The sequence below is a fragment of the Zootoca vivipara genome, chromosome 6, assembly GCF_965207765.1.
Source record: "Zootoca vivipara chromosome 6, rZooViv2.hap1.1, whole genome shotgun sequence".
Lineage (NCBI taxonomy): Eukaryota > Metazoa > Chordata > Lepidosauria > Squamata > Lacertidae > Zootoca > Zootoca vivipara.
In genome coordinates this window covers 68,820,631-68,843,700 of record NC_142589.1, presented here as the reverse complement: position 1 = coordinate 68,843,700, position 23,070 = coordinate 68,820,631, and the positions used below count along the sequence as shown (strand labels likewise).

At 47.8% G+C, this 23,070-nt stretch overlaps 1 protein-coding gene across 1 annotated transcript; it reads left to right on the top strand.

Moving 5' to 3' along the window:
- Window positions 1–573: 573 nt before the first annotated feature.
- On the top strand, window positions 574–23,029 carry LOC148685393 (IgGFc-binding protein-like). The gene is made up of 13 exons (XM_088671143.1): window positions 574–709; window positions 5,056–5,121; window positions 6,741–8,012; window positions 8,769–9,097; window positions 10,447–11,427; window positions 11,931–12,492; window positions 14,535–15,130; window positions 15,215–15,785; window positions 16,893–17,092; window positions 18,681–19,061; window positions 20,069–20,355; window positions 21,970–22,005; window positions 22,518–23,029. The coding sequence occupies exons 2-12, from the start codon at window positions 5,079–5,081 to the stop codon at window positions 21,974–21,976; spliced, it is 5,229 nt and encodes a 1,742-aa protein (XP_088527269.1). The 5' UTR covers window positions 574–709; window positions 5,056–5,078; the 3' UTR covers window positions 21,977–22,005; window positions 22,518–23,029.
- Window positions 23,030–23,070: the final 41 nt, after the last annotated feature.

Genomic DNA, 23,070 nt, shown 5'->3' with positions numbered 1-23,070 from the left:
ACAATCACATGAAATTTGGCTTCCCCACTTGTTTGTTTAACTTGGCAACCAGCTTACTGGAATCTGCTGGTTGGGAGTGGGGTGCATAGCTGCCAAGTTATCCCTTTTTTAAAGGGATTTTCCCTTATGCTGAATAGGCTTCCTCGTGAGAAAAGGGAAAACTTGGCAGCTATGGTGGGGTGTTCAGACTCAGTTTTCAGATCTATGTCCTGCTGTTTCTGGTAACCCTTTGGGGTCTTGCTCATTGCACCAGATTTGCTAACTATGTCACTGCCCTGACACCTAATAAATAATTTATCTTCGGTCGTTGGCTTAGACATGGTCAAAATTCTGAGCAGGTTGGTTTGGGGGATGCCAGAATGTGTTATCATTTCTTCCTATTAATCACCAGTGGCTTTCCCATGGCCAAAACATTTCACAACCAAAGACATGACTGCAGTCTCATCAGGAAAAGGGCTGGTCCAGGAATCTCAGGTCCCAAGTTGGTTGTTATCTTCACACCCCATTTTAATTTAAATCTATTATGGTTAAAAAAAACCAAAAACAGATCCATCAACCCTCAAGTCCCATTGGGGACTTCCCAGAACTGGCATTTGCTCCCTATATAAAGGGAAACTATGGAAGAGGGAGGAAACAGAAGAAGGGATCCGGCAGCAGCAACTCCCTCTGTTCTCTATTTGAGTGCATCAGAAACACAAGCAAACTGAAGGTAAGAAATGACGGGTTTCCTTTATGAATAACTCCATGTTCTGGAGTTCCAGCAAAAACTGTTCTTAAATCTGGTGAGAGGGGAAATTTCCATTTGATTTGAGAGCAGGCCACTAGGATTGCCACCTTTGGTAGGGCAAAATAAAGGACAGGTTGGGAGGATGTTGGGGACACACTCTCTCTCGTGACACCACATCCTTCCCTGCTTTGTGGAGGGGGGGTTCCCCGCATTCAGCCTCCCGCCTCCCTAGAATTGGAATGATTGATATTAATAATCCTATATAATAATGTCCATGTTGTCCCTGCGTCCAGATGTCCCGTGTGTCCCTGGGTCACTGCGCATGTGCCCCAGGGATACAGGGATTGGACAGCAGAGACTGCGCGCGCGCACTCTCCCCCCACTCTGCCTCCTCCAACCGCCGCTCCCGCCGGGGTGGAGGCCGGCGAAGGCCTCCTCACAACCCTCCCTGGCCGTGAGGAGCGGCGGTTGGAGGAGGCGGGGGGGGGGGGAGAGTGCGCGCGTCCTTCCTGTCGGCGGCTGGGGGAGAGGAAGGAAGGAGGAGAAAGCGCCGCTTTCTCCTCCTCCGTTCCTGTCCCCCTGCCGCCGACAGTAAGGACGGGTCCCAGGGTTCGGAGAAGCGCTGCGCAAGCGCTTCTCCGAACCCCGGGATGTCTGCTTCCTGTCGGCGGCTGGGAGAGAGGAACGGAGGAGGAGAAAGCAGCGCTTTCTCCTCCTCCGTTCCTGTCCCCCTGCCGCCGACAGTAAGGACGGGTCCCAGGGTTCGGAGAAGCGCTGCGCAAGCGCTTCTCCGAACCCCGGGATGTCTGCTTCCTGTCGGCGGCTGGGAGAGAGGAACGGAGGAGGAGAAAGCAGCGCTTTCTCCTCCTCCGTTCCTGTCCCCCTGCCGCCGACAGTAAGGACAGGTCCCAGGGTTCGGAGAAGCGCTGCGCAAGCGCTTCTCCAAACCCCAGGATGTCTCCTTGCTGTCGGCGGCTGGGAGAGAGGAACGGAGGAGGAGAAAGCAGCGCTTTCTCCTCCTCCGTTCCTGTCCCCCTGCCGCCGACAGCAAGGACAGGTCCCAGGGTTCGGAGAAGCGCTGCACAAGCGCTTCTCCAAACCCCAGGATGTCTCCTTGCTGTCGGCGGCTGGGAGAGAGGAACGGAGGAGGAGAAAGCAGCGCTTTCTCCTCCTCCGTTCCTGTCCCCCTGCCGCCGACAGTAAGGACAGGTCCCAGGGTTCGGAGAAGCGCTGCGCAAGCGCTTCTCCAAACCCCAGGATGTCTCCTTGCTGTCGGCGGCTGGGAGAGAGGAACGGAGGAGGAGAAAGCAGCGCTTTCTCCTCCTCCGTTCCTGTCCCCCTGCCGCCGACAGCAAGGACAGGTCCCAGGGTTCGGAGAAGCGCTGCGCAAGCGCTTCTCCGAACCCCGGGATGTCTGCTTCCTGTCGGCGGCTGGGAGAGAGGAACGGAGGAGGAGAAAGCAGCGCTTTCTCCTCCTCCGTTCCTGTCCCCCTGCCGCCGACAGTAAGGACAGGTCCCAGGGTTCGGAGAAGCGCTGCGCAAGCGCTTCTCCAAACCCCAGGATGTCTCCTTGCTGTCGGCGGCTGGGAGAGAGGAACGGAGGAGGAGAAAGCAGCGCTTTCTCCTCCTCCGTTCCTGTCCCCCTGCCGCCGACAGCAAGGACAGGTCCCAGGGTTCGGAGAAGCGCTGCACAAGCGCTTCTCCAAACCCCAGGATGTCTCCTTGCTGTCGGCGGCTGGGAGAGAGGAACGGAGGAGGAGAAAGCAGCGCTTTCTCCTCCTCCGTTCCTGTCCCCCTGCCGCCGACAGTAAGGACAGGTCCCAGGGTTCGGAGAAGCGCTGCGCAAGCGCTTCTCCAAACCCCAGGATGTCTCCTTGCTGTCGGCGGCTGGGAGAGAGGAACGGAGGAGGAGAAAGCAGCGCTTTCTCCTCCTCCGTTCCTGTCCCCCTGCCGCCGACAGCAAGGACAGGTCCCAGGGTTCGGAGAAGCGCTGCACAAGCGCTTCTCCAAACCCCAGGATGTCTCCTTGCTGTCGGCGGCTGGGAGAGAGGAACGGAGGAGGAGAAAGCAGCGCTTTCTCCTCCTCCGTTCCTGTCCCCCTGCCGCCGACAGTAAGGACAGGTCCCAGGGTTCGGAGAAGCGCTGCGCAAGCGCTTCTCCAAACCCCAGGATGTTCTAGCGCCCGTTATTGAACGGGCTGAAATACACTAGTTGTATTATAAACTGGTATTGTTATAATGAGGCTACTATTGGATTGTAATTGAAAATGGATTAAAAAAATGTAAGAGAGGTGCTGTATTCCAAGGGTATCTGGAGAACCACAGGTTCCCCACTTCTGCAAGACAGTCCATTTAATTCTGAACCATGCTGTGAGGGACAGGGGATACCGGGAGGTCCCTCCCATCTTAAATTCCAGCCCATCCCCAAGCGCTGGGGAAAGCAGGGAGAGTTCTGCCTCCAGCGGAGAATCAGGAAGTGGTGTACGAGGCTCAGGCAAGGTAGCGGAGCCATTGACCAAGGTGGGACAGGAAGGGGGGAGCAAGGGGGGAAGGCCAGTCCCACCGACCCCAGAATTGTGCAAGAAACGTCGGGGGAAGAGGCTGGGTCTCCCCAAGCTTCTTTGCTGGAGGAAAACGCGCCAACCTCCATTCGGAGGTACTGATACCTGACAGACAACATGTATATAGATCGCTCTGAGCACTGTAAATAATCAGCACTTAATAAAAGCCTGAAAGGACTATGCTGTGAGGAGTCGTTACTCTAGAGTAGCCGCATAAGCATCTCTGACAGCTGCCTATGTTCTGTTTTGACATAAGAGGCCAAGGTCACAATGCTTCCTGTAATTATGGGTTGCTATCTCCCCACCGGCCTAACAAAACTGAAAGAGGAGGGTGTTTTGCAGATGTATGTTACAGACTAGGACAGTGCTCTGAGTTGCAGCCCAGAGAAGACCTGCTTCATCGAACCAACAGAGTCCACTTAATTCAGAATCCTGCTTTCAGTAGTGGCCGTACAGTCATACCTCGGTTTAAGTACGCTTCGGTTTGAGTACTTTCAGTTTAAGTACTCCGCGGACCCATCGGGAATGGATGAATCCCCTTTCCATTACTTTCAATGGGAAAGTTCACTTCAGGTTAAGTACGCGTCAGGTTAAGCACGGAATTCCGGAACCAATTACACTCATACCTCAGGTTAAGTACGCTTCAGGTTGAGTACTCCGCGGACCCTTCTGGAACGGATTAATCCACTTTCCATTACTTTCAATGGGAAAGTTCGCTTCAGGTTAAGTACACTTCAGGTTAAGTACAGACTTCCGGAACCAATTGTGTACTTAAACTGAGGTACCACTGTAATTGAAAACACCTAAGAACATAGGAAGCTACCTTATACTGAGTCAGACATTGATCCATCTAGTTCAGGGCTGTCTACGCTGACTAGCTGACTAACTCCAGGGTTTCAGACAAGGGTCTCTCCAGTCCTTTCCTGAAGATGCTAGGATTTGAACCTGGAACTTTTTGCATGAAACACAAACGTTCTGCTACTGAGCTGCAACACAGAACCTTGGAGGTGCCGCAGGGGACAATGCAACTATGATTTAGAGTGGAACCTTAAAAGCCAGAGTGGGTGTGTGGGTGTGAGTTTGCATCACACAGGGTGCTAATGAAATTTGAGGCCCCAATGTCCACCATTGGTATGACACACCCTCCCCCCCCCTGATAGACTTGAAGCATGTGTGAGAACATAAGAGGAGCCTGCTGGATCAGGCCAATGGCCCATCTAGCTCAGCATTCTGTTTTCACAGGGGCCAACCAGATGCCTGTGGGAAACCTGCAAGCAAGCAGGACCTGAACCCAAGATCACTGCCCACCTGTAGTTGCCACCAGATGATATTCAGAGACAGGCTGCCTCTTATAGTGGCAGTGGAACATGGCCATTATGGCTAGTAGCCATGACTATGTACAAAATTATTAAAATACTGTATGCTAAAATAGAAGAGGAGAGGCTCTTTGGAGTGAGACTATGTGTAATGTAAGTTCTGTAGATTTGCAATGTGCAAAACAAACAAACAAAACACCTCTCCAGATTTCAGGGAAGTATGGCTGCATTCATCCACATACCTGTGTGGGGAAAGCCCATTGGTCATACTGGGATTTACTCACCAGTATATGAAGAGCTGCAGCATCTGCATCACGCAGACCCCAGTTGAACTTAGCTCACTTGCTCACAAACACAGTTTGGGCTGACAAACCTCCAGCAAATGTTGGGTGGGTGGCTATTGTCTTGGAAGGACCAAGTGTTCCAATCTAATCTCAAAATGCGTTTTGCAGCCGCTGTTAGTGCGTTGTCAAGCATGGGGATGATCAATCTCTGGACCAGGTTCTGTTTACTATGGGGTGAGTACTCTGTTGCATAACTGATATTCATTGGTCTCCTTGTAGGGTGTCAAAGAGGGAGGGTAACTAGACAAAAGATAAGTCTTAACACCCCTGCCCCTTGTGAATACAAGCAAGATCCTTTCGTTTCTCCCAAAGCTGGCAGCAAAACCCCAAAATCCTGGCTGTAGACATATAGGAATCTTTCCACATCAACACAGCACAAATCAGCTCTGGAGTCTGCTCAATACTATTGTCTCTAATCCAGAGAATGAACAAGGCTGTAGACTTGTTGTGCTTTCTTCTGCCTCCCCCTTTCCCAAATCTTCTCCTTTGTGAATGAGATTGGATTCCCTGACCCAGGCATCCCCAAACTTCGGCCCTCGAGATGTTTTGGACTACAATTCCCATCATCCCTGACCACTGGTCCTGTTAGCTAGGGATCATGGGAGTTGTAGGACAAAACATCTGGAGGGCCGCAGTTTGGGGATGCCTGCCCTGCCCTGTTTACCAATGACTTTATTTACCGTGCTGACTTCAAACATCCTTGCGACTCTTCCCAGTTCATGCAGCTCTCTTTCACTTCCCATGGAGTGTCATACCCTCCAAAACCTTGGGGACCCAAATTGGGATGCTCTTTTTTTTTCTTAACCCAAGCGCTCTGGCACAAGCCACCTGACTTGTGCCAGAGCAAGCATCTTTTGGTCCAGAGCTCTGCCGCAAGTCACCTTGGTGAAGACTGTTACTGCCTTTTTCTTGCATTTTGCCATTTACTGGGGTTTTGCAATCAGGATTGGAGTATCACACCCAATTCCTGCTTTGGGGTTTGCCATAGACTTCTGGTTGACCACTGTGAGAACAGGATACTGAACTAGACATTCAACAGGGCTCGTCCAGATGCTCCCCGAGGCTCTTGCGTGGCCCTAGCCCCTACCGGGGGTACGGACAAAGCATGTCGAGCCCAAGGATTCCTTTAATGGAATACCCCTAGCAGCAATTTTGAGGGGTAGGCCCAGCCAAATCCTTACCCCTCCACCATCCAATTTGAACCAATGCCTAACTGCAACCTTACAAGTTGTGACGATTTGCTGTGCAGTAGGCAAAAACCACATGGCACCAGCCAATCAGCCAAATGGACAAAATTCCTACCAGGCCTCTGCCCATAGCTGCCAAGTTCTCCCTTTTTTTAAGGGAAATTCCCTTATGCTGAATAGGCTTCCTCGCGAGAAAAGGGAAAACTTAGCAGCTATGCCTCTGCTCCAAAAGCAGACGACCCCATAACAGGCATAGCAATGTCAAACGCAAAAGGACCCCTAAAAACAGGGGGCGAGTGGGGTGGGAGATCCACTGCACACAGCAAAAGTGAAAATGCAAGCTGCGTACCTGAATACTTAAAGGCTATGGCTGTCAATCATTAACTTGCAACATACAAATTTCCCCAGCAACACCAAACCCCCAATCACCCTTGTGGCCATCTAAACTGACCTGCCCAACAAACCCGGGAGTTGTCTTGTTAACCCTTCCGCAACCCTTGCTCTCCATGAGTAGAGAACCTGTTGAACCCTACTTTAACAGTTTTTAGACCACAATGAAAAGTTCCACTGACTTTCTCAAACTTCCTCCCCCCCCTCTCTATTTAGGCATTTCAAGTGGCCCTGCCTGGATGATGTTCAACATACTCCCTGCCACAGTCTCCTCTAGCCCTTTAGGAAGAGAGTTCATCACAGCTTTCATGCAGAACGGCTTGCCACGGATGTTCCAGGGAGATTTTAAGCTGCTCATCACAGGGTATGCTCCTGCCACATCCATTACTATCTCCATGAAGCAGCCTGCCTTAAGAGTACAGACCGAGGTGAATGCTGGCCAAACACTGTCAGTGAAAATCCCACCAGAGGCGGAGATGGTTGGAAGCAGTGTCTTTGAAAACACGCTCACTGTCCGGGCTGACAAGGACATATCCATTCTCTCTCTGAACTACAAACCCCAGACAGCCGACACCTCCATTGTCTATCCCGTAGCAAGCTTAGGTACTGAGTACTACGTCATTACCCCAAACGTGGGCACAGATCGCTACAGAGAGGTAGCCATCATAGCTTGGGAAGAACCTACAGCAGTTGAGGTCTACCTGAAAGGGGCTGTTACATTCCAAGGAAAAGTCTATCCCCGGGGCACCGTGCTCCCCATCTCACTCCAACCTTATCAAGCTGCTCAGCTACAAAGCCAGGTGGACCTGTCAGGCACTAGAATAGTCTCCCAGAAACCAGTAGCCGTTTACAGTGGACACACATGCGTCTCCAGGCAAGTCCATGCTTGTGACCATGTCTTTGAACAGCTTTTGCCTGTTTCCAGCTGGGGCACCAACTTCATCATCCCCTCCTTGCCCTTTAACATGGAGTATGACATGGTGTTTGTTTCCACTTCCCAAAAGACTCATGCCGATACTCAGATGGGACAGAGCAAGAGAAGCCGGAATTTGCCTGCTGCACGGGCGACAATGTATGGCATTCAAGGGACAACTGCCATGTCCCTCTCAGCTAGTTCTGGTGTCCAGGTGATGTTCTTCAGTGATGGCGGAACCTATGGGAACCTCCAATATGACCCCTTCTTCATGGCAATCCCTGACATCTCCAGCTATTGTCAGGCCTACCACATCTATGGGCACGACCATTTTGAAAACTATGCCCTTATCATTGCAAAATCTTCAGAGACTTCTGGGATCACCTTGGATAAGAGACCACTGAGTGGTCTTCAGTGGAAGCTGGTGTCTGGCACTGAATACTCCTGGGCATCACACAGCTTGGGCCAGGGATATACAGTCCACACAATAGAACATGCCTCTTCCCCCTTTGGGCTGCTGAGTGTTGGAATTGGAAACGAGAAAGCTTATGGCTCCCCAGCTATTTGTGCAAATGGTAAAATGGGATTCCTTCCCCCCCCCTTCTCCTCACCTCTTCTTACCTCTCCTCTTCTTTCATCCTTCAACTCAGGGGTAGCCAATGTGTTGCTCTCTAGATCTTCTTATCATTCCAAACCATTGACTATGTTGTCTGGGGCTAGGGTTGGAAGAGAAATTCAGCTCTGTTTGCATGTTAATGAGAAATGTCCTGCTTTGGACTTCTAAAACCAATATGCAAACTGAAATTGCTGCCATGTGATTCAGTGATGACCCACGCCACACTTTTACAGAAAATATAGCAAGGCAGTGTTGAAAACTGGGTCTCCACATGCTTTAAAAAGCACTATTCTCATATATCATAAATTACAATAAATAGACTATAATAACCTTTCAAAACTAGGAAAAATAGCACATATTTCCTTTCTCTTATAAAATTCTATAAAAACCGTAACTTATCCAGTACATCATTTGAAACACTCTTACTGATAAATTTCTATACATTTTTTTCTGAGCACCTAAATTTAATAGTATCATACTTTGAAATACGTTGATCTTATAAAAAGATTATAGGAAAGGAGAGGGATTATACTCCTCCTCATACACTTTATTTTGCATTCCCCAAACCTCTAAATGGTTTTCTCTCCTACTCATAACTTTTCATGTTAGACTTCCATGATCTAAGTGAATTTTCTCACATTACATTATCTTAAGGTTCAAGCCATTATCTACTCGAACCTACTTAAAATGACTTGGTTACGTTTTCCTCTCACAGATCCCTGCAAAAAGCTCCAGTGCAGGACTAAGGAAACATGTGTGACGCAGAATGGTCAAGCGAGATGTGTCCATGAGTACATGGGGACCTGCCAAGGTTCCGCTGCTCAGGATTTCCAGACTTTTGATGGTCTGTTAGTGGACATTCAAGACTCCTGCACCTACACCATTGCAAAGTACTGCGGCAGTGACTCCACACTGGTCCCTTTCTCATTGGAGGAGAAGAGCAGCAACCTGAACAGTCAGGATGCCGCCAAGATGCAGCTGAGCCATCTCAAAGTGTATGGCCACACGGTCACCATTAACAAGGGAGAAAGTGTCCAACTCATGGTAAGAATCCAGGTTCTTTGGTTTGGGTCATTTCCATTCATAGCTATAGTGGGGGTGGTGAGAGAGACCACATTAGAGTTCGTAATTTGGATATATTCCCTTATTCCCTGGTAATTTGGTAAGGGGCGTGGGTGGCGCTGTGGTCTAAACCACTGAGCCTCTTGGGCTTGCTGATCAGAAGGTCAGCGGTTCGAATCCCCATGAGCTCCCGTTGCTCAGTTCCAGCTCCTGCCAACCTAGCAGTTCGAAAGCACGCCCCCCCAAAAGTGCAAGTAGATAAATAGGTACTGCTCCGGTGGGAAGGTAGGCAGCATTTCCATGCACTGCTCTGGTTTCAGTGTTCTGTTGCTCCAGAAGTGGCTTAGTCATGCTGGCCACATGACCTGGAAAAACTGTCTGCGGACAAATTCTGGCTCCCTCAATCTGTAAAGCGAGATGAGCGCCGCAATGCCAGAGTCGTCTGTAACTGGACTTAACTGTCAGGGGTCCTTTACCTTTTTTTAATTTGGGTACCTGAGTCCCGTGATCCAGGTACTTCCAGAGAATTCCTCTTATCTGTCTGCAGACCCAGAATCGTTACATGGTGTCAGAAGTGCATAATGAGGAGTGCATGAACTGCAGTAACGATAGTGAAAAAACTAAAAAATCTCAATGAATCAGTAACCATCCCTTCCGCAACCCCCAAAATGCTCTGTTAAATGCAAATAGCTCCAAATATCTTGTGATTGTTTAAGTGCTGAAAGTGGGGCATAAGGAGAGTCAGAGACGACAAGTGTTTCGTCCCAGTGACTCTTTTCAGTATCAGCACTAATAGGAATCAGGACAACAAGGGCACCTCAAAACTTGTTAATTCTCAGAGTGGTTTAACAATAAACCTTGCTTACTGAAGAACTCTTGGAACTGTAGCTCTGTGAGGGGAATAGTGGTCTCCTAACAACTCTCAACAAACTACAGTTCCCAGAATTATTTGGGGGAAAGCCATGCATGTTTAAAATGATGTATGGTGCGGATGTGTCCATAGTAAGGTTGGAAGCTACAGGCTGAGGAGATGGCCACAAGCCTAGGTGTGTTTATGAAAAATTACTGACACATTCATGGAGCACCTAGAGGGAGAAGGGGTCATCCAGAGGAAGCCTACTTCTCAGTGCCCCGTGGTGTCCTAGGGAGCAAAAGAGGAACGGGTTATTTTGTTACATGGAGGGCATACTTCCCAGACAGCCTTGGTACCTATTTTTAAGGATATTAACCAATGACACACAGTGATGAGTTATCCAGGGGACTAAATTTGCCAGAGAGGACTATGAAGCGTGTCTCTCCCCTACCCTGCTACCCCTTCTTTTTCTTCTTAGCTGAATGGTGTGGCAGCCAGCATCCCTGCGAATCTGGAGGGCGGAAAAATCAAGGTTTCTGAGAACAATGGATTGCCCATCATTGAAACAGATTTCGGCCTCCGTGTGATGTATGACACTGACTGGGTTGTAGTGGTGACTCTCCCCAGCAGCTACTATGGAGCCACCTGTGGGCTTTGTGGGAACTTCAACACCGAACCCCATGATGACACGACTTATCTGAATGGTACCTCTACCTCCTCAATGGTGGACTGGGCCAGGAGCTGGAAGGTCGATGATCAGGACCCTGCCTGTTCAGATTCCTGCCAAGGAGATTGCTTGGCCTGCAGTGCTAGACAGGAGGAACTGTTTGGCAGCAAAAGGTATTGTGGGGTCATCAGCCAAGTTTCAGGAGGCCCTTTTGGAGCATGCCACCCCACTGTCAGCCCCACCAGCTACTTTAATGATTGTGTCAGTGGGATGTGCTTAAAAGGAGGAGACAAAGACGTGTTGTGTCAAATAGTGGAGACATATGCCTCCGCCTGCAAAGAAGAGGGCATTGCCATTGATGAATGGAAGGTGACATCCGGTTGCGGACGAGCCCAGCCTGACCAACAGGCAAATGAGACGTATGCTGAAGAAATCACTCCCCTAGGAAATGCCCATCATTCAGCTGGTGAACCCATCCACAGCAGCAAAGGCAATGAGAAATGCGCCCTGGTGAATGGCGTGCGCCGCTGCAAGGGGACGACATACTCCACCTGCATAGGAACTGGCGACCCTCACTATACCACCTTTGATGGGAGGAAGTATGACTTCCAAGGCACCTGCGTTTATCAGATGGCAGCAGTCTGCTCCGGGGACCCCACTCTCACCCCTTTTTTGGTCACAGTGGAGAACAACAACCGAGGGAGTAAGGCAGTGTCCTTCACCAAAGTGGTGACTCTGGAGGTCTATGGCATGAACATCAGCTTGAGCCAAGAGCACCCACGAAAGATTAAGGTACCAAAGAGAAAAAGAATGCTGGAGGATGGGAAAGTGGGGGGATACTTTAAATTAGGGATCCTCGGGGGGTTGGACTTGTTTGTTTGTTTGTTTGTTCATTGCTGCTGCTTAAAATGACAATCACAGCATTTGTGGTAGCAACTTGGACACTGTATTTCAACTTTTGCAATATCTCAGATCCAGTGTCATCTAAGGCATTGTAGGAATCAGGAGAAATAGTGGCTGGCTGACACACATATGATGAAGACTATTCAGATAAAATTCTACAGTGTCCAAGTAGTGTGGGAAAGAAAAATCTCAGAAGTGTTCTCAATAGAATGCCTTCTTATAGGAGGATAGGAAGCTACTTTATACTAATACTGACCTTTGGCCCAACCAGCTCAGTATTGTCAATAGTGAGTGGTAGCATCTCTCCAAAGTTTCAGACAGGAAGCCTTACCTAGCCCTACCTGAAGTTTTTTCACTGAAACCCTCTGGGTGGTCACTTCCATGTTTTCCAGGTGAATGGAGTCTTTGTGGACCTGCCCTTCTCCTACGAAAATAAACTGAAGGTCTACATCAGCGGAGTCCATGGCTTCATCAAAACAGACTTTGATCTGAGAGTCAGCTTTGACTGGTACAGTTATGCCAGGGTTATTATTCCCAACACTTATGCCAATGCTGTGTGTGGTCTGTGTGGCAATGCCAATCAGGACCCCAGTGATGATTTTGTCATGAAGGATGGAACTCAGACGACAGATGAAATCCAATTTGCAGACAGCTGGAAGTTGAAGGAGGTCCCAGGATGCTCTGCAGGATGCAGTGACTGCCCAGTATGCAGTGAGGCAGAGAAACAGACCTACAAAGGGGACCAGTTCTGTGGGATCCTCAAGAGGAAGGATGGACCACTCAGACAGTGCCATGAGACCATTGACCCAACATCCTACTTTGAGGATTGTGTCTTCGACACTTGTCAGTACAAGGGTCATCATGACACGCTCTGCAGTGCCATCAGTGCCTATGTGACAGCCTGCCAAGCACTGGACGTCAAGGTTGGGAAATGGAGATCAGCCTCTTTTTGCAGTAAGTTTGGGCTCTCCTGCATCTGCGCATCATGTGCTCATGTGCCTTTGCATGAGCATGTGTCAATTATCCACTGAATGCTAAAAATATATGCACCAGTCCAAGGTACAAAACCATGATTTTGCCTCATGTATCAGGAGTGGGGACTCTGAGGATCTCCAGATGTTCCTGGACTCTACCTCCCATTATCCCCAGCCAGGGATAATGGGAGTTTTTTTTGAGAGACACTTGACGACATGGCTGGTCCACCCATGAGACAAGGTGAGACAACTGCCTCAGGCAGCAGGATCCACAGGGGCAGCGGCTCCTGATGCAGATCTTTATTCTCTACCTTGTTCCTGAAATAGATCTTCACTCACCTCTTCTTCCCTGGCAGGGAGGGACGGTGCCATTCTTTGGTTTGTCTCAGGTGCCAAAGTGTTTCGAGCCAGCCCTCCCTGAAGGGTATCATGCTTCCCAACCCTGTAAGTGGAGGGCAGATGCCTTGCCCCTCATTGAAAATGTGGTTTGAACAGAGGGCATCACTTTTGTGATGTTCCAAATTTATGCTATTTAAAAATAATAATAATAATTAAAGATTCCCAGGAATAAAAATTGCATTTGACTATGTAAAGTCCAAGGGGACGACAGAGGATGAGATGGCTGGACAGTGTTCTCGAAGCTATGAACATGAGTTTGACCAAGCTGCAGGAGGCAGTGGAAGACAGGAGTGCCTGGCATGCTATGGTCTATGGGATCACGAAGAGTCAGACACGACTAAATGACTAAACAACAACATGTGAAGTTCCCAATATTTCCTACAGTTTTTGAGTTCAAATAACTACTGTATTTGGCTTTTTGATAATCTAAACAATGGCACACAGGCCATCAAGATTTACCCTCAGAGCCAATTTAGCCTCAGAACCGATCTGAGAAACCTTGTTTGGGATTTCTTCTGTTTCTGTTTTAAGGAGAGAAGGAAAGGTTGGTGACAATATTGATCAGTTCTGATACATGACAACATCTTTTGGAAGCAGATTGCAGACCTCCAAACCTCATTTGGACTGAAATGTCCCAAGAAAAATCAACACTTTCAATAAGCAATAATACTTAGCAAGCAATGCTCAGGTGGGAACTCATGTAGTACATTGGGATAGCTGACATGTTGCCCTCTAGAATTTGCTGCCCCCTCATCGCTGACCATTGTTCATACTAGCCAGGACTGATGGGTGTTGGAGTCCAACATCATTGGGAGGCCAAATGTCCCACTTTTCCTCACGATGCCCCTATTTTCATTGGATAAATGTTAGAGGGTACGGAGTTATCTGACCCCCGAGCCATCTGAAGGCAACCCTGTAGAGGGAAGTTTTTAAAAATGTTTAATGTTTTATTATGGGTTTTTTATATGTTGGAAGCTGCGTGGCTGGAGCAAATGCAGTAAAATGTGTGCGGTATAAATAGTAAAATTATCATTATAGAGTGGGACATCCCTATTTCCATCGGAGAAGTGTTGGAGGGTATGGAATCCAAAATGCTGGATTGGGTCCAGGATGCATAGCCCTATTGGCTATGCATTACATTAATCATTTGTTGTTCAGTTGGGCTACAACAACAGAACACAAAATCCTCTGTTGAAAAACAGCTGTCTACTAGCTTACTAGTCTCCTCCTGGGACATTCCCATAAGAGACCCTTGAGCAGTATCACCCTTCCCTTTTCTCTTCTTTACTGGAAATCCCTCCCAGAACAGCTTGCCTCTAATTGCAGTGTACTCTGGGAAGGCCTATTGCACTATTGCTTTGAATGATACTTACACAATACAGTCCTCATGCAAGCCATTTGTTCTGTTCCAGCCGCTCAGTGACTCAGTCCCATCATCCTTCCAGGGGGGAAAAAGGAATCCCAATGAGCACATCTCTCTTCCTGGATGAGTGTTCATTCCCCACTATTCAAGACCACTAGAATTTCCATTAAAATAACCTTTGTTTGAAATGTAGGTTGGATGCATTCTCTCTGTTAATATGCAATGGTCATCATTCTCCTCCTCCTTTCTTCTCTTTCCAGGCACTCCCTGTCCACGCCATTCCCACTACGAGCTCTGTGGAAGTGGCTGTCCTGCCACCTGCAACAGCCTCTCAGATCCAGAAGTGTGTGAGGCTCCATGCACAGAAGGGTGCTTTTGTGATACTGGCTTCATCCTCAGTGGGGATCAGTGTGTCCCTCCAGAAGAGTGTGGCTGCATGCTCCAGGGCAGATACTACAAGAAGGGAGAGGAGTTTTATCCCGGTAGCTCCTGCCAGGAGAAGTGCCGCTGTCTGGACAATGGAGCCACCACATGCTGGCAGTTCTCCTGTGGAGCACACGAGGAGTGCAGGGTGGAGAATGGCATCCAAGGCTGCCACCCTGTGGGGTATGGCACAACTATAGCATCTGGTGACCCCCATTATATTTCCTTTGATGGACGAAGTTTTGATTTCCATGGCTCCTGTACTTACACCTTAGCCCAAGTCTGCAGCCAGGACCCTCATCTAGTGAAGTTCTCTGTGTTGGTGGAGAACGACATGCTTGACTATGGACGTTCTCCTATTACAAGGACAGTTGTGATCTCTGTTCATGGATACTCCATTGTCCTTGAAAGGGGGATGAAGTGGAAAGCTATGGTATGTCGTTCCTAATGATGACTACTTGTGTTTGAATTTACAACCAGACCTCCATCCAGCTAATATGATTTCTTGTTTGCACAGGTGGATGGAGAACTCTACACTTTGCCAATGAATACAGTGGATGGGAAAGCCTGGATCACCCAGGAGGGGAACAATATCATTGTCCATTTATCCTTTGGCCTCACAGTCCTTTATGATAGGTCCTCGTTCGTCCATGTATCTCTTCCTAGTACCTACCAGGGACATATGTGTGGACTTGGGGGCAATTTCAATGGTGACACGAGTGATGATTTCATGCTACCTAATGGACAAGTCACCCAAAGTGTGGAAGAGTTTGGAGCCTCCTGGAAGGTCCCCGTGGATGGTGCCATTTGCTCTGACGGCTGTGGTGAGGAATGCCCCACCTGTGCCACGGCGCAGACAGCACCATACGAGGCCAAGAGCTCCTGTGGAATGATCCAGTCCAAGACAGGTCCGTTCAAAGACTGTCACTCTTTGGTGAACCCTGCTGAGTACTTGAGGCATTGCCTGCATGACATGTGTGTGGCCGGCGGAGCTGCAGAGACTCTCTGTCGAAGCCTTCAAGCCTATGCAGCTGCATGCCAACTGGCTGGAGCCAAGATTGGAGCATGGAGAACAACCTCCTTCTGTTGTAAGTCAGCAAATTTTAACCCTTTCCTCACATGTTCTATCCCTGAGGAAAATCACTCCTCTAAAGCTGTTTTGTTCTTGTTTTGCATGAGAGAAAGGTCTCCTGTTGGCAACATTGACTGAAAACATGTCTAATGTCCAAATGGTGAGAGATAATTTGGAAATCTCAATGAAGCTGGGTCACAAAAGTATGTACTGCAGACCTTTGCTTGACTGTTCCAACTCTATGAAGACACATCTTATAGCAATTTGATCTCCCTTATACATCTAAGGGCACAAATGGGGGGGTCACATTAGGAAGAAACAGGTTTGAAAGACCATTACTGTACTTTCCCAAGTCTTCACAGTATATGTTGTGTCTGAGGAGGGATCAGGGAGCCTAACCTGGGTCTCTCTTATCAGATACATCATGTTGCTTTACACTAGCTCTTATCATATTTTTAGAGTACTAGAGAGAGAAGAAGAAGAAGAAACTGTTCTGGGCATAATCCTGTTTGTTGAATTTCATTTCCATTCCTCCTTTCCTCCAAGAAGTTCAGCATGGCGTGAATCAGTGCTCATCAGCCTTGGCTCTCAAGCTATTGTTGGACTCAACTCCCATCAGCATAGTCAATGATCAGGAATGGTGAGTTGGAGTCCAATAACATTTGAGAACACAAGATTGGCACTGGCATACATAATGGGAGCCAAGTCTTCAGATGTTGCTGGACTCAAACTCCCATCAGCCCTCCAAGCCCAATACAGTCAGAGAGCTACAAAGAGCTGATAGATAACACAGCTCTAGCATAGGTGAAGGAGAGCTATACACCACCAGTGTGGTGTAGCGGTTAAGAGCGGTACACTCATAATCTGGGGAACTGGGTTCGTGTCTCCGCTCCTCCACATGCAGCTGCTGGGTGACCTTGGGCTAGTCACACTTCTCTGAAGTCTCTCAGCCCCACTCACCTCACAGAGTGTTTGTTGTGGGGGAGGAAGGGAAAGGAGAATGTTAGCCACTTTGAGACTCCTTTGGGTAGTGATAAAGTGGGATATCAAATCCAAACTCTTATTATTATTATTCTTGAGTGCAGATCATCTCATTCTGTACATCTTCCTTTCTTCCTTTCAGCTCTGCCTTGCCCAGCTAACAGCCATTATGAGTTGTGCACCCAATCCTGCGATTTCACATGTGCTGCCTTATCTGCTCCATCTCAGTGCACCGGAGATTGCTTTGAAGGTTGCCAGTGTGACACTGGCTATGTGTTTGATGGGGAAGACTGTGTGTCCATGGACAAGTGTGGCTGTGCTTATGATGGGCGCTACATCAAGGTTGGTGATGGCTTATGAAGCAGAAGTTTCCTCAGTGGTGCAGTGATTGTGATACAGTTTAGAGGAACCTTTCATGTGTATTCACACACACACACACACACACACACATCTCTGTCTCTGTCTCTGTCTCTGTCTCAGTGTGTGTGTGTCTTGCTCCAATGGCCAGATTGTGGTGTATGTGCTGATTTTATGGTGGTTGTTGTATAAAAGAGGAGAGGGCCTCTTGTTTCTCAGTCATTGCTTCCATTGCAGCAGCTGTCTGTTGTTTAGTCGTTGAGTCGTGTCCGACTCTTTGTGACCCCATGGACCAGAGCACGCCAGGCACTCCTGTCTTCCACTGTCTCCCGCAGTTTGGTCAAACTCATGTTCGTAGCTTCGAGAACACTGTCCAACCATCTCATCCTCTGTCGTCCCCTTCTTCTAGTGCCCTCAATCAGCTGTCTATTTTGTATCAAAGTTTGATCACCATGGACCTATCTATCAATGATGTCCAACCATCCTTGGACATGTGGCAGGACCTTATTGGTTTGAGTTCCTTGCCTCCTGTGAAATGCCTTCCCTGGAGACATCATCTGTCTCTCGTCTTCGTCTTCGTCTTCGTCTTCTTCTGGAGAAATTTTAAAACATTCTCTCTTTTTAAAAAACAAAAACAAAACCTACCATGTTTATGTTCATTTCATGGCTGAAAGATACTGTTCTCAGCAACATTGAAATAATCAGCTGCAGGGATATGTGGTTGGTTTTTAAATGTTCTTAAGTAAGGGAGCAGGTGGCGCTGTGGTCTAAACCACTGAGCCTCTTGGGCTTGTTGATCAGAAGGTCAGCAGTTTGTATCCCCATGATGGGGTGAGCTCCCGTTGCTCTGTCCCAGCTTTTGCCAACCTAGCAGTTTGAAAGCATGCCACTGCGGCTGGAAGGTAAATGAAGTTTCTATGCACTCTGGTTTCCGTCACAGTGTTTCATTGTGCCAGAAGCAGTTTAGTCATGCTGGCCACATGACCCGGAAAGCTGCCTGTGAACAAACACTGGCTCCCTTGGCCTGAAAAGCGAGATGAGAAGTTCTTAATTTTAATAATGTTCTTAGATGTTCTTAATTTTTTTTAAAAAAGTTTCAAGTTCATTTTTTTTCTTTGTTCAGAAGAGTGGGAAATAAATAAATAAAATAATTTTGATTCAGTTTCCTTTCCTTTCCTTCAACCCATCCTTCCCTCCCGGCATGTTGTTGTTGTTGTTTAGTCGTTTAGTCATGTCCGACTCTTCGTGACCCCATGGACCATAGCACGCCAGGCACTCCTGTCTTGCACTGCCTCCCACAGTTTGGTCAAACTCATGTTTGTAGCTTCGAGAACACTGTCCAACCATCTTGTCCTCTGTCGTCCCCTTCTCCTAGTGCCCTCAATCTTTCCCAACATCAGGGTCTTTTCCAATGATTCTTCTCTTCTCATGAGGTGGCCAAAGTATTGGAGCCTCAGCTTCACGATCTGTCCTTCCAGGGAGCACTCAGGGCTGATTTCCTTAACCCTCCCGGCATATCTAAAAGTTTATTTTCAACAGGAAGTCTTATCATCTTTCTGGAATTTCTTTCCAGGCTGGAGAGACCATCCTCTCCAACAACTGCTCAGAAAAATGCACCTGTCGTCCCTCAGGCCAGCTCACCTGTGCGGAAACCAGCTGTGCTGCAGGGGAGACCTGTGTGCTCACAGACAAGGTGCGCAGCTGTGTAAGGCAGGTAGGGCACTGCACACTCAGCCCAGGAGCCTGGTTCACCTCCTTTGATGGAGCCAAAGGGAAACTCCTCGCTAGTGGCATCTACAAGATTGCCTCCTACTGTGATGAGCAGTCACCATCCTGGTTCAAGGTGCTGGTGGATGTCAGTGAATGCAATGAAGACACTGTGCCAGCTGGGACAGCCGTCTATGTCTTCTTCCGAGAAGCCTTCATCTCAGTGACCAACTACAAGGAGACTTGGGTAAGCCACTGTCGGCCACGATAGTTCAGTAGAACCTGCAGCTCAAATGTTATGGGTGTTGGTTCACAACCAAAGGCAAAACCCGCCTACATTGCACTTTCAATAATACTAATACTACTACTAATAATAATAGAACTGAAACACAGCCATCCTTTGACATCTGCAATTCTCTGAATTTTGCAGTACAGTGCACAAGAAATGTGTGCACAAATGCATGTACTGGGGTAAAGAGTGCATAAAATGCATATAAGTTGAAAGAGCATACAAAAATGCATTATATTAGGGAAAATGGCTCCACAAAAATGTGTATATGAGGCAAATCTGCACAGAAACACATGTATATTTAGAGAAATTCATACGAAAATGCTGATGAATTTTCACGAGGACTTAAAAAGAGTTGCAAAATGATGCGAAAATGTGGAGAACTGAATTTAGGCTGGAAAAATGAGAAACTGGGTGGACCCAAAATTGACAGATTCACCCATCCCTACTCTAAATATCAGTTGCTGGGAGATAAAGCATAGAAGAGCCTTGCTTCTGGGCTTCCTAGAAGCAATTAGCTGGGCACTTTGTAAAGCAGGATGCTGGGTTAGAGATGGACCAATCAGTCTATCTCTAGTTTGTATCAGTCGTTTAATAAAAGGGCTGGTGCCGTGCTGTTTTTATTGTAATTATTGATATGGTTTTAATAGAATTTATATATGCATATAATTTTAATTCCATCCATGTTTTAATTGTTTTCAATGATTGTATTTTCTATGTTTTTAGTGGTTCTTATTTTTATCTGTAAGCTGTCTTGAGTCAGGGAGAAAGGCAAAGTATAATAATAATAATAATAATAATAATAATAATAATAATAATAAATCCAAAAGTTTGTTATGTATGTCCTGTTTCTGCTTTGATCTGCCCCTCTTTTTCTTCTCCTTCTGGATCTGGGAAACAAATCCCATTCACCCACAATGACTCTCAGCATGACTCTGCCTCAGCCTGTCTTCTTTGCCTTTCAGGTCAACGGGCTCTTGGTACAGCTTCCATTGAATGTCTCCAACGCCGTGTCTGTCACTGAATCTCAGGACACCATTGTCATTAACCAAAGCTCCCAGATGCAAGTTCTCTTCAGTCCCAACGGCAAAGTGACCGTGAGAGTGACGGAGAGCCTGGCAGGGAAGTTGTGTGCCCCTTGCGGGAACTTCAACAATCAAGTCTCAGATGACCTGCGGCTGCCCAGTGGTCAGATTGCAGGAGACATTGCTGAGGTCGTTGATGCCTGGAAGGCTAGGGACTTCTTAGAGTGGTGAGTAGCTCGGACTGTGGCTCTTGGCTCTTTGTGAAAAGCTAAAACAGCCTCCCCCAGCTCGGTGCCTTCTAGACGTATTGGGCTCCAACTCTCAACAGTTACTTCCCATGGCCAGGGATGATGGGAGTTGTAGTCCAAATTGTCTGGAGGGCACCAGGTTGGGGAAGCTGGGAGTAGCTTTAGGCTATAGAACTAGCCTACACTCATAGGAATGTAGGGGAAGTTGCCTTCTCTCAGGTCAGAGGGTCCATCTAGCACAGCACTGCCTACTCAGACTGGCAGCAGCGTCCCAGGTTCTCAGGCAGGATGGTAGGTTTTTAACTGGAGGTGCCAAAGATTCAACCCGGGACCTTCTGCATGCCAAGAATATGCTCTACCTTGATGACTATCACTTCTCTCCAGAGCCATCCCTAGTGTAACAACTAATCCAGATTGTGGCAGCTAGACTAGTGACTGGGAGTGGCCGCCAAGACCATATAACACCAGTCCTAAAAGACCTACATTGGCTCTCAGTACATTTCTGAGCACAATTCAAAGTATTGGTGCTGACCTTTAAAGCCCTAAACAACCTCGGCCCGGTATACCTGAACGAGCGACCCCCATCGTTCAGCCTGGACACCAAGATCCAGTTCCAAGGGCCTTCTGGTGGTTCCCTCACTGCAAGAAGTGAGGTTACAGGGAACCAGGCAGAGGGCGTTCTCGGTAGTGGCACCCGCCCTGTGGAATGCCCTTCCACCAGAGGTCAGACAGATAAACAACTACCTGACTTAAAGAAGACATCAGGGAAGTTTTTAATGTCTGAAGTTTTATCACTTTATTATTATCATCATCATTAATTCTTTTGGGAGCCACCCAGAGTGGCTGGGGAAACCCAGCCAGATGGGCGGGGTATAAATAACAATCTATCACCATCACCACCACCACCATAACTGTCTAAAGGCGGCTCTGTGCCTCCCCAACCATTGGCTTCTCTTCAAATTTTCACTCCCATATATTTCACACCAGGTCTAACTCCCCACTTTCTCACAATGCCGCCCTCCTTCCCTTTCTGAGGCCCCACCTGCACTGTGCATAGCAAGCAACATTGTGCCACTTTAAACAGCCATGCCTCTCTAAAAAAAGGATCCTAGGAACTGTAATTTGTTGAAGGTGCTGAAAGTTTTTAGGCCACCCCTTTTCCTCTCACAAAGCTACAATTTCTAGGGTTCACTGAGAAGGATCTGTTGTTATCTGGGAACTGTAGCTCTCTGAGATGAATTTGAGTCTCCTGGCAATTCTCAGCATCCTTAACCAACTACAGCTCCCAGGATTTTGAGGGGGGAGCCAGCCAAGACTGCTGAAAGTGGTTTGATACTGCTACAAATGTCTAGTGCAGATGGGGTTTAATCCTTGGTAGATTGAACTGGGTTGCAAGCACTTCCGGCAAGTGTCAAGCAACTACAGGGACTTTTTATTCCCCACTCCTCAGCCCCCAACCCAAACACGCATATGCTGTGTAGAGGGATACATACAGTCAGTGTTAGAAGCAATGCGACAAGAAGCATTGAGCTGCCAGATGACACACCTTGAGGGCCAGCCTCACAATTCTCTCTCCTCTGCTTGCTTCCACAGTTACTGATACCTGCACGTGAGATACTTCTTAGACTGGTAAGTGACTCTCCAGACGGGCTTGCAGAAGCACAGTACCAGGAGGTGGGAGGGGAGAAGCAAAGCAACCATCCATTCCTTTAACTTATGAGAAGGCCAACCTTTTTTCTGATCCCAACCCCAATTTCTTTCATTATTTAATGTGTCCCACTAGCATCCCACTACTAGACACATCCCACTTGCCTTTGAGAGCAATGCCACGTTGTGTTCTTCCCAAAGCATTCTGGGAAGCATAGCTGGCAGAAAACCAAATGACCAGTGCCAATTTGAGATCACCAATGCACCTTCCTGATCATCAAAGGGACACCTTAGCCCTGTGTGACCCTTTGACAATCTCAGAGGGGTTGCCAGCGTACCTTCCTGATGTTCAGCCTCCTCTGCGCACATTGGGTCCCCTCAATGCTGAGTGCAACTTGGCGCCTGTGTTACTGTGCAACTAGAGCATCTATGAAAACAAGCTCAGCCCATGGCCTATGCATAACACAACTCTTCTTATGCCTTTTCCTCTCTAGCTATATCTAAAATCCCAATCTGGAAGCATGCACTGGTTGCACAAGCACCTTAGAACAATGCTGTATTTGGGTTTTTTTAAAAAAAGAAACATCCAAAAAGTCCTGCACGAGTGGAGCATCCAGTTAATAAACATAATGTGATTATCTACAATAACTGAGAATGGAGCCTTCATGTACAGAAGCAGTAGCTCTGTGTACCACAATTAGGGGGAATAGCTCTCAGCTTCTTGTTCTGCTTGTCAGCTTTCCATGAAGATCTGCCTGGCAACTGTGGGACTCAAATGTGCTCAAGTAGATGGACCTTTGACCTGTTCTAGCAATATGAAGTCTTTTATCTTCAGCCGGTCCAAATGTTTCCTGATGTTTGATGAGAGTTCAGCATCTGATCCCTTGGTGGCTTGTGAATTGCAGGATGTTCAGAGATGAAAATGCATAAACCTATTGCACTCTAACCAAGCGCTGTAAATTCATGTCCTTATCTCTAAAGAAGTAAACCGTTTGACAACCTTCTGTTCTATTTGTACAAACTCCTTTTCTTGCACACCCAGGATGG